The following is a 14630-nucleotide window of genomic DNA, read 5'->3' as shown; positions in this document are numbered from 1 at the left end:
TTATTAGGCTTTAATAACTTGCTTTTAATTTTTCCATATTGATGAATATTTTATAATCAACTTTTATATACACGTATGTCAGCGTAGCACAGTTTATAATAACGTAGGATTTCTTTAAATACTAGGATTTGGGAAATAATATTACTTAAGATTGTATTATTTTAATGTACGATCACATGGAATATAAATTATTTTGTAAACTGATTTATAAATCCACAAAAATTAAGATTAGATGATATTTTAATAATTTTAAAATGTATGAAAGCAATAGGTAGTATTTAATTTTAATAGTACAAGATACATGTAAAAAGTTTGAGCTAATATAAAACATCTTATAAAAAAGAGTTAAAATAATGATTGCAACACTAATATAACATAAAAATTTTTATTAAAATTTAAAAAAAAGTTAAAATTTTTATTAAAAAGATATGTTATAATTTTCAGGCTTTTATATAAAGAATTTAATTAAACTTATGTTTTAAATCATTAATTATTCACATTATTTTATTTCATGAAAATGTAGCAATATTTTAATTTGTCATCAAGACTAACATGTAAAATAGTTTTGCTTATAACAAGAGTAATTTGATAGTATGAAAAAAGGGGATATATATATATTACCTAGGACTAATTATTTTAAACATCTAAATTATTGAATGACTATTGACATATTTAGTACATGAAGTTATATCTATGTCAATATATACAAATTATAGCAATATTTTTTTTATGTAATTAATGAAAAAATAAAAAACTAATAACTAATATACATACTATAATATTTGAGCTGTTAAAAAATTCAAATTTTCATATACTATATATGTACATATACATGGAAATGTTTGAGTAAAGAAAATATCTTAATTATGTAATGATAATATAAAAATGTATTTATTAATTTCAATTTATTATTCATAACAAACAGTACCGATTTCAATAGAAAAGCTTTGATCTGGTTTTCCAATATCTCGTAAGGCCACATCTATTATAGGTAGTCTTATAGGCTTATCAGTTTCATATGAAATTACTGTTTTGCCCCATTGTCCATTATATGTCTGTAAGGATATTGTCATAAATGTTATAATGTTTTAATGTTAAATATTTTGCAAGGTTAACAAATCATCATTTGAATAATGCAAAACTTACTCTACATTCATCAGTTATCATTTCATATCTTAGACGTTGATTTCCACGTGGTGTTAATTCTACATCATTCCAGGTTAAAAATTTCATACCTTTTCTATACGTCTTTCGCTCAGAATCAAAATAGCCTATGCTATTTTTACAGTGATATATTATATTTTGGTATGCATGTCTCGATAAAAGTTGCAAAAAGCCAATTTGATTACTGTCTGCTTTATATGTAATCTATATATTATGGGTATTAAAAATATATAGAACAATAAATTGATTCATCATATTGAAGATGTATACTATTACGCAACAACGGTAAAAAATTGTTACCTTCATTCCATTTTCTATTTCGCTTAACCAAGTTTCTGGTTGATCAGTAATATAGTTAATTTCTGGGGAACGTACAGGATTAGGCAATAAACATGTTGCACGTTTCTTAGCATCACAATACACTAAAATTGCATCTCTTGTATCACCTTCATTAGGATCAATCCAATATTCTCCTATGATAGGATAATATTTTCAGTAAATAAATTCATATTTCCTAAAATGAATTACTGAAAGAAATAGTTGTAGTATTAAACATTATTTTTCTACTTATAAACTGACCAGAAAGTTTATCTGGATAAGCAGTATAAAGGTCCCTGCAAGTTTTGGCTGGTGAACTTTTTCCACCATCTGGTTTTACAAATCTCTGGAATGATGATTTCAATTGTTTATATGCCTTCAAAATGAGTTCTTTCCTTTCTTCTTCTGTCATGTCTTGACTAAACATTCTAGGTGGTTCATCACCAACTAGTGGATCTGGTCCTTTAGTTTGACCTTGTCCTATTCATATAATAATATGATTAATTCCATGGTATGGAGCAATATTTAATAATATTTGATAATAATAGTGAGTATAATAATTATAAAGTAATTTCATGGTTTAGAAAAATTATAATAATCACCTAAAAGTGCAGCTAAAGAAGCAGCATCATATCCTAATCCAAGTTCACCGGGTGGACCTGGAGGCCCTGGAGGACCAGGAGGACCTGGTGGTCCATGGCGACCTTCTTCACCTGAAGGACCTTTTGGTCCTGGATTGCCAGTTAATCCAATTGGCCCAGGGCTGCCATCTCGTCCAGGACTACCTCTAGGTCCAGATTCGCCATCTTTTCCAGGTAGCCCAGGAAGTCCAGGTATTCCTTTCTCCCCTGGTAGACCAGTAGGCCCGGGTAAACCTTGTAAACCAGTAAATCCTCGATGGCCTTTCGCACCCTTCTGGCCTTCTTCTCCGCGATCACCTTTAGGACCTTCCAATCCTATAGGTCCTGGTTTCCCTCTAGGTCCCTAATTGTAGAAATGGTATTATTTGACTTTTTTTATTTCAGTTATTTTAAAGTCACAATAAAAATACATATCAATGCTAATTACAACTATTATAAATTATTATCATGTATCATGTATGGTATACATAAATAATATGAATGATGAAACTAACTTGCTGTCCTTCTACACCTTGTGGTCCTGTTTCGCCCTTTGGTCCTCTTTCTCCAGTTGATCCTGGAGCACCTGCTTGACCAGGTGGTCCCTAGTTACCAAAGTGTACATGATGCTCATATATAGCTATATACATAACTGTTTTACATTGTTAAAACTTTATATTTAAGTTTTTTTATTGTAATTTATAAAAAATACACTATGGTTATATCTTACGGGTAAACCAGGAGAGCCGGGTAATCCCGTTTGTCCTACCGCTCCCGGTGGTCCTTTATCTCCAGGACGACCTGCTATTCCAGGTGGTCCAGGTTTACCACTGGGCCCTTCTGCTCCAATTTCTCCTGATGGACCATGTGGTCCAATTGGTCCAACTTGTCCAGGAGGTCCAGGTGGACCTTCTGGTCCAGGTTTCCCAGGTACACCGGATTCACCCTGTTATATTACATTAAATAAAGTATAAATTATTCGTAATTCATAATTTAATATAAGTAGATATATGTAAATTTCACAAAATAAAGAGATAGTTGAACTTACAGGTGCTCCTCGTATTCCTCTAGCGCCTATTGGTCCAGACGGACCTGGTAAACCAGGTAATCCTCTTTCGCCAGGAGAGCCTTGAGGACCTTGAGGACCAGGAGTACCTGGTGGTCCTTGAGAACCACTCTCGCCTTTATTTCCATCTGCACCAGGTGAACCTGGATTCCCAATAGGCCCAGGATTTCCGGCTCGTCCCGTTTCTCCAATATTACCTTTACTACCTGGTAACCCAGGCGGTCCTGATGGTCCTATTGCGCCTGGCGGGCCCTATAGAGATTTAAAATTATTAGTTAAATTACATTAATATTTTATGCTTTGTCTGTAACAAAATAATGTAATATATTAGTAAGTAAATATTCTCTAATGTTTATGATAATTTAAACAATATTCTTCGATAATAAAATGAAACATACCGTTGCACCAACGATTCCTGGTACTCCTGGTGGTCCCATAATACCAGGCTCTCCTCTAGCACCTGGTTCTCCTCGTACTCCTTTAGCTCCCGTCAAACCAACTAGACCTTGTGGTCCAGTTTCACCTGGGCTACCTGTAGAATTTATGTTAGAAGCATATATTTACAAGAGATGTAAAATTTGATATATTTTTATTTCATTTAGTACATATTAATTATTACCAGGTAGACCAGGATTTCCTTGATCTCCTTTTAAACCTGGATAACCACGGTCACCCTTTAATCCTGGTAAACCAATAAGTCCTTGTGGTCCTGGGAAGCCTTGCAGTCCTTGTAATCCTTGGGGTCCTCTTTCTCCTGGATTGCCAGGAGCACCTACCTCTCCTGGAGGTCCAGGTAATCCAGGATCGCCTCGTTCTGCTGGTTCACCTGGCGGTCCCGGTGAGCCAATTTGACCTTGTGGTCCACGCTCTCCAATCCGTCCTATAATAGAATATGTCTACATTATATATCTTTTTAAAGTAATAAGTATGTTAATTTTTTTGTAATGTACAACCTGAAGGTCCTTCAGGGCCAGGCGGTCCGCTAGATCCTCTTTCTCCTTTCGGGCCTGACTCTCCCGTAGCTCCTCGTAAGCCAGGCAATCCTACTAATCCAGGTGGTCCTGAAATTCCTCGATCTCCTTTTGCTCCAGGTAATCCCTAAAACATAACATTTTATGTAAAATCATATAAACAAATAATGTGTAAAATTTTATGCGAAAAGTAATTTCTAGTAGTTTATGTTGAATAAATTTAAAATTAACATGTAAAATGTCTAAAAATGCTTACGGGAGGTCCATCTAATCCTTGTGCACCTGGTTCTCCTCTTGGTCCTGTTAATCCTGGTCCTCCTGGTGTACCTCTTTCACCAGGAAATCCTCGTTCACCTCTATTTCCAGGTATACCTGGTGGACCAGGTGGTCCTTGAACACCTGATTCTCCATCTTTTCCTGGTGTTCCTGGATTACCAGTAACGCCTGGAAAACCCTAATTACATAATCAAATTATCTAATAAAATCATACTGTCCCTTTATTATTTTGACGCCCATTTTATAAATATGTTTTACATTTAAAGCAATTATTTTCAAAATCAATATTCATTATTGAAAAATTGGGTAGCCGAAAGAGTGGAATATGCAAGTCTGATTGGTTCCAGTCTATTAGAATCATTTTCTCTGATATAATCATAACGATAAGGTCTACGTGAATTTTTGTTCATTTTATACATATTTTTATCAATAGAATTGAATAAAGTAATAATGACCGATACATGATCTTCAGAATATATAACTCTGTATTTATTATACATTATCGAACGTTTAAAATATACCTGAAAACCTCTAGGGCCTGGAGATCCTGGAGGTCCCCGTTCACCATCTACTCCTGATGGTCCAGGTGAACCTTGAGGTCCTGGTGCTCCTTCTTTTCCCGTATCACCTCTAGGACCAGGTGGTCCAGGATTTCCTGGCTCGCCAGCTTTTCCTGGTTCACCCTTTTAATGAGTACATTTTCCGTAAAAATATTAATTTCGCATACTTATATTATTATTATATAAAAAACAACAAAAATACAAATATTAATACCGGATATCCCTTTTCTCCTGGGAGACCTATTGGACCAGGTAAACCTTGTAATCCAGCTGGACCTTGTTCACCTGGTTTTCCATCAGCACCTTGAATTCCTCGGTCTCCTGGGTTTCCTGGTTTCCCGGGAGCACCAGGGCGACCCATTAAACCACGTGTACCCTGTAATATTTTATTTCAACTATTTCTCTCTCTGTATAATTTAAATTATTTATTAGAATACTAGTTAGGATAGTAATATTATAAATGCTAATATTAGGAGAATTACAAAACATAGTTAGATATTCTAATATATGTTTCTTAAAATATAAAGCATAAGTACAAAATAAAATTGTAGTACTAGCACATATAATTAACTAAGCGTGGATCATTAGAAAAAATATTATATCTTTTAGTTCCTCAAAAACATAAATATTAAACTCATATTTAACATTTTTACTAAATACAACTTTACAAAATATTTGGGATGTAACTTTATTCGTTATTATTTAATTTTCTAAATGCAAATATTCGATGAAATGCTGTTTTACTGTATTTTTAAAATAATTATGGACAGAGACCTGTAAACCAGGAGATCCTGGGCGACCTGGATCTCCATTAGCTCCTCTGAGCCCCATTGGTCCAATTGGTCCACGATCTCCAGACTGACCTGCAAACAATCATATAAATTATTTTTATTGACATAAATATGTTAACATTAATTATTAATACATCATTGTATAAGCAGTTTTACTGTTAAAAGTTTTAAATAAGACTTAAAAGATCATGTCCAGAAATTAAAAAAGAATTAAGAATGCATGTTCTTCAAAAATGTGTCTTTGATAATAATTTTGACAAATTATGACGTTTATGACGACATACCTTTGGGTCCCATGGGGCCATCAGGTCCCGGAAGACCTGGTGCGCCTGGTGCTCCACGTTCTCCGGCAGGACCGGATGTACCAATTGGTCCGCGCATTCCTCTTTTTCCTCGTTTACCCTCGTTCCCAGGAGGACCAGGCAAACCACGTGGTCCCGGAGTTCCTGAATCACCTTTAGCTCCACTATCACCTTTGAATCCTCTTTCACCTGAAAGTCCCTGCGAATTATAATATTTTGGTACATATAGTGCAATAAGAAAGATGAAGCACACAATTTAAAAGTTTAAGAGATGAGAGAATAGGAATACAAAAACAATATTTACAGGCATGCCTTTCGCTCCTGGAACACCAGGATTGCCAGGTATTCCAGGTTGTCCGCGAGCTCCAGGGAAACCTGGAGCACCAACTAAACCAGCTGCTCCTGTACTTCCCTTTTCTCCAGGTATTCCATCTTTTCCCTGGGGACCCTGGGGTCCTGATTCACCAGGTTGACCAGGACGACCAGTTTCACCTATGCAGGAAAGAGAATTGAAATATGTTATACCTCTTAAAGATATAATTTTGAAGTTCAAAGGTAGACAATGTTTCGATGCAAATTTCAGTCATTTAATTTTAAAGTCGAATTTATTTAACAGTCTTGATTACTATGATATAAGCCTATATACATCTTTCAATTTATCAACATTGAAAATTGTTTTCTAAAATCTCACTTATCAGCGATGTATACAAGTACTATTAGGATATTTCGTTGTCTACTTACCAAATTATACAATACTATACGATATTTTTATTTATGATGTTATTTATGTTGTAGTTTGTTGATTATCTCAAGTTACTTGATCATAGTAAATAATATCTAATGTAAGAAAATATACCTCGAGGGCCTTGTATGCCTTGGCTTCCTTTTGGTCCTTGTGCTCCTTGATCTCCTTTTACACCTGGACTACCTGGAAATCCAGGAGAACCTGGTTTACCTACCGTACCCTATAAAAGTTACATATTTGTTAATACATAGTCGATACTATACAGACGATTTTCTCTTTTTCCTTTTTCTTTTTTTTTTTTTTTGCTTTCCAGAGTTTCTAAAATACATCTGACAAAATACATCTTCAAGATTATAGAGTTTTATTTTCGGGATTTAATCTCCAGAAATTTAGGATTCAAATTATTCTTTCGATCACTATACTTGACAGCTCCTAATTTTTTCCTTTGGGGATATCTCAAAGTGAAGGTGCATGTAGATAAACAAAGAATCATTCAGCAGCCGAGGGAGAACATTTGAACCAAAATGCAGGAGTTAATGCCAAATGTTTAACAAAGATCATGCAAAATATTATTAAAACAACTCAACTTTGTGAGGCTAAAATGGTGGGCATTTATGTATCATAGTATTTTGCACGTAGCTCAAAAAGATCTCTATGAATTACATTTTACATTCTTGGAAAGAAATCTATTTTAAATCAAATATTTTTTAAATTATTATTATTTCAAACTCCCTCGCGACTCTTTTGCACCACTCTATATTTGTAATCTTTATTATTCTACTTACAGGTTGACCAGGAGGCCCAGCAATACCATCCACTCCTCTAATTCCTGGAGGTCCAGGAGGACCTTCTCTACCTCTTTCACCACGTGGACCTGCAGGGCCCTATTTAATTATTAAACATCTAATAAATTATTGTTTTTATGTAATTAAAATATATGATTACAATTTACAAAATTTAGTTTTATTTATGTGAATATGAATATTTAATATTTACCATTGGGCCTACATGTCCCATCGGTCCAGGTACGCCCATGGATCCTTTCTCACCAGATACACCTTGTTCTCCTTTTGCACCATCTAACCCTGGAAAACCTCGGTGTCCTTTTACACCAGGAAGACCAGGCATCCCTGGTAGACCTCTTGGTCCGACTGGACCAACCGATCCTGGAGGACCAGGTTCTCCATCTTCACCGGTATTACCCTAACAATAACATATACTTTTATCTAACTCTAATATTAATAATTTAATCAATATGTATACATACATCCTTTCCCGGTAAACCAGCTAATCCTCTGGGACCTGGCGCTCCTGGAGGACCCAAAGTTCCAGGTTCACCAGGTTCTCCTCGTACTCCTTGAAACCCCTGTGGTCCAGGTGGTCCAGGTGGACCTATTACAATTTGAAAAATATCGAATAGACGTCTAACAATTGACAATAAAAATAGAAATACATAATTAATAAAACGAGTATAATAACCTGATGGACCACGCGGTCCAATAGGACCAGTTTGCATTTGTAAATAGGCTTCCGGACCATACAAAGGTGCTGCTGCTCCCGTTGGTCCTTTATCTTGATTTGCTTGAGATAAAGCTAATTGTTGATAATACATTGATACCTGTTAATAACAATTTAGTTTAAATCTAATATTCGCTAGTGTACTAGAAATGTTAACACTAACAGCGATAATTCACTGCTATGTACGTTGCAATATTCAACATCATTTTGTTAATAATCTATATTAAATATTTATACTATCTGTATTAATCACAAATTTATACATTAATAATAATCAGATTCAAATAATAACTTTTAGATAGAAATAAATGTTAATGATGCTACTTACGTCAGGTATAGGTCCTGGTGGCCCCGGAGGTCCCGGAATTCCCGGAGATCCAGGGTGTCCTGGAAATCCAGCATCTCCCGGACGACCCATATCTCCAGGTCGACCAGGCTCGCCCTAATTTATGAAGACGATAAAAATTATTATTGGAACATTGCATATTGTTATGTCTCATTTTTCACAAAAGATTTTATGAAGAATTCACAGTCTAATGACAAAATATATACATTTGTGCCATTGATGATATATCGGTTACAAATGTAAAATATGTATGTTTTTGTAATAATATTTACCCTGGGTCCAGGAACAGCAACCGCGCTAATCACGTTACTTTCACCAGGAACAATCTCTGTCGGTGACTAGCAATATAAATAAATTACATTTATTATTATGTATACCCACAACTTCAAAGTATGTTTTGAATTTCATACTTACTGCATGATTTTGTTCTGGTGTTGTTTGCACTTCGTTTGGTAATATACCGACTACGACATTCCAAATGAATCAGTGTTTAGAAAAATATTAGCTACATAATTACATCTATTTAATCATCTATCATGGATACATAATAAGAAATATGTTTGATATCCAATGACACAGTACATCATTGTTAGTTAAAAGCAAAGTTTGTTGAAAGCATAATGCTTGTTAGCGCATGAAGAGTTATTACAAACGAATCATATACAGTACGATAAAAATTATCAATAGCTTGCGGATTCTTATGAAAATTCATATTTTTGACTCTTACAGATGCCAACATTTCGTACAAAATGATAGTACAAAATATAATCATTACTTGACAGCACATAATATTTATTATGAATTTACAGTCGATAAATTATATGCATATTAAAGTATCAAATACCTTGACTGAAAGTTCGAATTGTCGCTTGCGTTGGTACATCTGTAGACAGTCCAGGTCTGTAGAAAGTTTGCAATGTCTCTGTCGGTAATTCACCCCTGCCTTAAGATAACATAATATAAATGACGTAGTTAATGTTTTGTCACTATTTTTTATCGGCGTTATATCGTAATCTTTCGTTAATATTTAATTTGTTACTTTTTATAATCATACACAATTTCATCGCTATCTATTCTAAACAATTTCCTATTCTTCTATGAAAATTCAGTCATATATGATTCCTTTTCTTAGTTACTTTTATACAACGCATGTTTCTATATGTATTTCGTTACAGGTGCTTTCTTACATATTGTACGTACTTGCAGTATTGACGCTAGACGTAACAGGTGGTGATGGCGCAGTTGTAGTTGTAGTTTCTAAACACAAATATTATTAAAATGGAAATATTGTATAAGGTATATAATAAAACATTAATATTATAAAATAGAAAATAGAAAATTATAGAATAAAAATAAAATAGACTCGAACAGGTAATCGTGACATACGAATGCTCGGACAACTCGATGTTTTCGAACAGTTTTGACAGTAAGTGGAAATATTATTATAATACTCGTTAAATGAGTAAAAAGCTAATACGACTGGAATATACATCGAGATGCGTTTCGCTTAATAGACTACAATAAAAATTTTAATTGTTAATTTTTATCAGTTAATGTAATTGATTAATTGAATTACGCAAAGCGCTAAAACAAGCATCTGATCCAAAGCTTCCGGTGTTGCTTGCATGGTTATTAATGCTTCCTTTAATTGCTTCGCAACGACATAGGAAATAACCTCTTACAATAACGAAGAACTGTTAGGTAATTTCATAGCATGTCTAAAGCATAAAACAGCATAAGAATCATCACTATTGGGAATTGTCGTTTTCTGCGTGTGTTCTATATACTACGAAATGAACGTGTTATACGTTTTCACGAGGGTATTGAAATTAATATAACAAGTTTACAGAATTATTACACTTATCAAACCTAAAAATTTGGAATCATTTATCATTGTATAAATGTATTAAATTTTCTGCAAGATATGACAAAGTAGCTGTTACAACGAGAGAGAAATTTATTCTATGTATAAAAATAAATCAAAGATATAAAATAAATTCTCCTCGTTCGTTAGTTTTTGAGAAAAATCATAAGAGCTTCTCTACATTATGATTTACATTTTATTATGAATTGTATGTTATGAACTATATAAATACATTAACTTTGCTTGAATTTGCATGTTCATATAAATCGGATTTTACTTTTCAGGATCATGATGGTGGAATAATTTACGTAGAAGATAAAACGTAAGTCTCTGGCAAATAAAGAATCATATGGACTTGTCGGGCTATTAGACATTAAACTACATAGAAGACAGTGTGAGGCTGACTCGCGAGACTGCTAAGGATTGTCGGTTTTTTGACGAGATCAAAGGTGCCTCGCAGTTTTAACTATGTAATCTACATGCAGACAGTGCGAGGAACGCATATAACTTTTATACGTAGCTTTATAGCGTCGCTTTGAATTCATCGAGCAAAGATTTGTAGGTGTCAGATGTCAATACAGATGTTAATTTCATCCCCATAAATATCACATAGAAAGATTCACTTCTACATTAATTACAATACATGTATGTACGTACATTAAAAACAAGCGACAGAGATCATTAAGAAATCAATTTTTCTATATTTCACTATTAACGTGTTATCACAAATGTTAATGAACGATTGAAAATGGTAGAATTAAAGGAACGAATAACATAACGAATTACATTAAACGAATAAACTTTCTTTTCTAAACGTTCTTTTCTATAGCATCATCTTCCTCCTTAAGGTTGATCATTTATAAAACACATAAATGTAAAAGATAACAGCTAACATCAAATTAGCAAACCATATCTGTTGCGGGAAATAAGTTCTTTATCTAAAGAAAACTTTGTTGCTCATTTTGTGAGACATAATTTCGAAACGAGATGAAGCCATTGCAAGTTGAATCCACCGTGAATCGTATTGTACTCGTATGTTTCTTAAAAAGCAAGCGACCACCGACTCTTATGCGCGCCATAATATTCTTATTTTCATCACCGTGATGTTTGACTTCATATAAAAAAAAAACTCCGAAAGGAATTAGAACAACATACCCAAAGATCAATTTCACATTTATCGTATTCTTAGAATTATAGCATTTTTCAAACTACACGTTCTATGATAATAACTCCGTTAAAACAGATCAATTAAGATACATGTTCTCTGATTTAACGAATAAAAAGTGGTACGCACGATGCAGTTATTGCACTTGCTAAAGGGATTAAATTAATTCGAATAAATTGTGTTAAGTATTTGTAACTTAACATAGATATAGCTCGATGAACAATTCTATCTTATCCACGTAAATATAGTTTGTATATATATTATAAGAAGGGTAGAAAAAATAAGTTTAAGTATAATATTCACCATTTCTATCATCGTAGTCATCGTAACCCTCGTAATAGTCGTAATCGTAATCACCATTGGCGGCTTGTTGAGCTTGCAGCGGCTTGGACCGTTGTTTCCTTAGTTTGGTCCGTATGGAATGAACCTGCGGCAAAAGAAGTTGGATGACGGCGAACGCCGCGGCTAACTGAAGGGCCTTCGGCCCCATGAGCAACTATGACGATAGCCAGTAACGTGATCCTAGAGCCAACTCGTCTTCGTCTGAAGCTGAGGACAACTAGACTTACGACAACTGGCGTATCATTTATTTAGCAGATGCTTTGTAACTCAGGGGAGGTCATCATCCTCCGTTTTACGATCTACATGCAGTCCTCCCACTGTCTTCATTCGATCTCATCCCTTCTCTTTGATCCCTTTCCTTCGATGTCATTTTTCTCTTCTATCCTCTTGTGTTTCTCATCGGAAACCGCGATCTTCTTCTTTCCTCCACATTCACGCCAACACACAGGGGTGAAACGTTATCACGAATAATGACGAAGTCAAGCAACGTTTGTTAAATTAATTATTAACTTTACGTACATGTATCCATACTCGTTCGAACTTAAGACATTTTGTAACTTCGGAGTTTTTTAAGTCGCACAAAGGACATTTTTTAATTTTCAAGGATATCTTAATTATATGAAATTGGAAATGTCATTCCCTTTTGTTTGAATTTAACATTCATATGATTTATAGAAATACCACCATTATACCGTAACCCTAATGCCGTTACTTGAAAATCTTTGTTTCCTCTGAATGACGAGAAAATATTGTTTTTAGCTCGTTTTAACTTTTACGTTTAACAACTAGGAAGAAAAAAGAGAATATGTTAGCAAACGTAATTCAAAATTGACGTACCACTTATTTCAACGCGATTGTGAAGGAAAGTCAGTAGTTACATATCGCTTCTTTCGTATGTATATGTCTATTTCATCCTAGATCCGTTTTACGAAATGGAGAGGTCATCACCCTTTACTAAGAAACTGCATGTGTCTTTTATTGCGATGATCGAGTACGCACGCCACTTATTTTCTTCTGTTAAATATGCTTTTAATTTTATCCGCGGTGCTTTCGCGTACAATAAAAATGAGGGCAATAAGAAATAAACAGAGTTTTTACGCCTTATAAAATAAAAAGATAATTTTTCTAACAATTTTTATAATTATCTTGCTAGCTACATTCTATATGTACGTGCGACAGAATTATAAATAAAATAATACGAATTTTACTTTTAGAGGACCAACGGAGAAAAGGGGGCAGCGCGCGCTCTTTATCACACTGGCCGTATTAATTTAAATTTTAATTTTCCGAGTTTTACGGTAGCTATAGGAAATTGAAGCGTACAACGTACTTTTCATTTTGTACAGTTTAACGCGTTATATATTGCTTAAAATAAAAAATTATAAATAAAAGTTAAAAATGATGTAGAATAAAACGAAGAATAAAATGTTTTATTTTGATATAATATCTATGAAAAAATACAAAGGTGTGACATTATATATCGAAGAATAAATTTTCGTTCTCTAAAGAATGCTAAAACTTGGCATTCTCCCTTTTTTCCGTAAACCCTTCGTTTATTAATAACGTACATTTTTCCATAGTAAGAAATAATACCTAGTAGAATAATCTGTCGTTAAAATAAATGGCAATTTAATGGCATTTAAATAATTGTTTTACGTTCCTGTTACGTGTACTTCGCACAATGATTCAAAAATATTATACGCACATTCAGAATGATTGAACTGGTTAAGGATATTCAAATATACTGTAACAGTTCCTTTTTACGTAAATTTAATACATTATAATACTGATCTTTCTTGAACATGGAAAATCATGTTAAAAAGGTCATGTTAGAAAGGAAACGAATTTGTACAGTTTTAAATATACATAGAACTTGGAGGAAATTTAATATTTCGGAAACTTCGAGATATAAGATTCGTGTTGAAATAAAATTATTGTGTTAGGGTAAACGTACGTGCGAAGAATAAGTCTTATGCGTGAAAAATAATAAATTTAATACTTTGTTTCTTTGTGTAACGATTATCCACCTTTAAATTAAAATACGGAATATTAAATCTGATAAAGTTATCGTAAATATAAAAGGATGGTTAACATAAGATGTATGTATGTGTTTGCGGCCAGAATGTTGCGAAAGCGTGAATTAGAACATAAATTAAACGCGATGTATCATGCTATAATAATATAGCGTTCCCGTTCAATATTCAAGTGGGATAATCAGCTCTGAAGAGGATTTTTTTTGAAAATGTAACACTGCTTATTTCATTTTCTTCTAACAATAAGTAACATTAGCGAATATAATCGAACGTTCGTTAAATTTAAACTACCGTTGCATTAATAAAAATTAGATATATGTATTAATTTTGTTAACATGCCTTATGTACCTTGAAATGAAAAGGACAATCGATATAGGTGATATTACTTGAAAAATGACGTTATTATCATGTTTCCACTGTAAGATTAGAAAATCTGATATATTTAAACTAGAAAGTAATTCATGTGTTTATATTTTTATCTTTTAAATATATAATATATAACATTAGGTGTCATAATAGACACCTTAAAGTACATGAGATTAAATTTGA

General features: G+C 33.5%; 1 protein-coding gene and 1 long non-coding RNA gene across 3 annotated transcripts; one reads left to right on the top strand and one right to left on the bottom strand.

Moving 5' to 3' along the window:
• Window positions 1-880: 880 nt before the first annotated feature.
• Window positions 881-13421, bottom strand: LOC138182120 (collagen alpha-1(II) chain). 2 transcript variants are annotated; one of them, XM_069117705.1, is made up of 28 exons: window positions 12010-13421; window positions 9878-9934; window positions 9522-9620; window positions 9092-9141; window positions 8950-9015; window positions 8660-8773; window positions 8293-8431; window positions 8081-8205; window positions 7810-8016; window positions 7599-7697; window positions 6925-7033; window positions 6373-6560; window positions 6051-6267; window positions 5750-5838; window positions 5190-5351; window positions 4937-5098; window positions 4396-4593; window positions 4122-4266; window positions 3788-4048; window positions 3567-3700; window positions 3151-3420; window positions 2833-3048; window positions 2618-2707; window positions 2085-2466; window positions 1744-1962; window positions 1465-1637; window positions 1147-1368; window positions 881-1055 (listed from the first exon to the last, which is right to left on the bottom strand). In XM_069117705.1, the coding sequence occupies exons 1-28, from the start codon at window positions 12194-12196 to the stop codon at window positions 909-911; spliced, it is 4527 nt and encodes a 1508-aa protein (XP_068973806.1). In that variant the 5' UTR covers window positions 12197-13421; the 3' UTR covers window positions 881-908. The 2 variants fall into 2 exon arrangements, with proteins under 2 accessions (XP_068973806.1, XP_068973807.1); XM_069117706.1 differs by lacking the exons at window positions 9878-9934; window positions 12010-13421 and adding an exon at window positions 9717-9756.
• On the top strand, window positions 10113-11181 carry LOC138182125 (uncharacterized). The gene is made up of 2 exons (XR_011173727.1): window positions 10113-10378; window positions 10826-11181. It is a non-coding gene; the product is annotated as an uncharacterized LOC138182125 (long non-coding RNA).
• Window positions 13422-14630: the final 1209 nt, after the last annotated feature.

This window comes from Bombus flavifrons, chromosome 7, assembly GCF_040668555.2.
Source record: "Bombus flavifrons isolate JBK064 chromosome 7, iyBomFlav1_principal, whole genome shotgun sequence".
Lineage (NCBI taxonomy): Eukaryota > Metazoa > Arthropoda > Insecta > Hymenoptera > Apidae > Bombus > Bombus flavifrons.
Note: the sequence above shows the minus strand (reverse complement) of the source record. Positions and strands in the feature narration are given on the sequence as shown.

What these genes read in the sequence shown, in the direction of transcription:
- LOC138182120 (XM_069117705.1), bottom strand. Translation starts at nt 12,196, where the DNA reads ATGGGGCCGAAGGCCCTTCAGTTAGCCGCGGCGTTCGCCGTCATCCAA. An exon ending in CAGGCCCTAGAGGTTTTCAG is followed by an intron (nt 4,594 to 4,936) that starts GTATATTTTAAA and finishes TTATGTAATTAG; the next exon opens with GGTTTTCCAGGCGTTACTGG. An exon ending in AAATAGAAAATGGAATGAAG is followed by an intron (nt 1,369 to 1,464) that starts GTAACAATTTTT and finishes CATAATATATAG; the next exon opens with ATTACATATAAAGCAGACAG.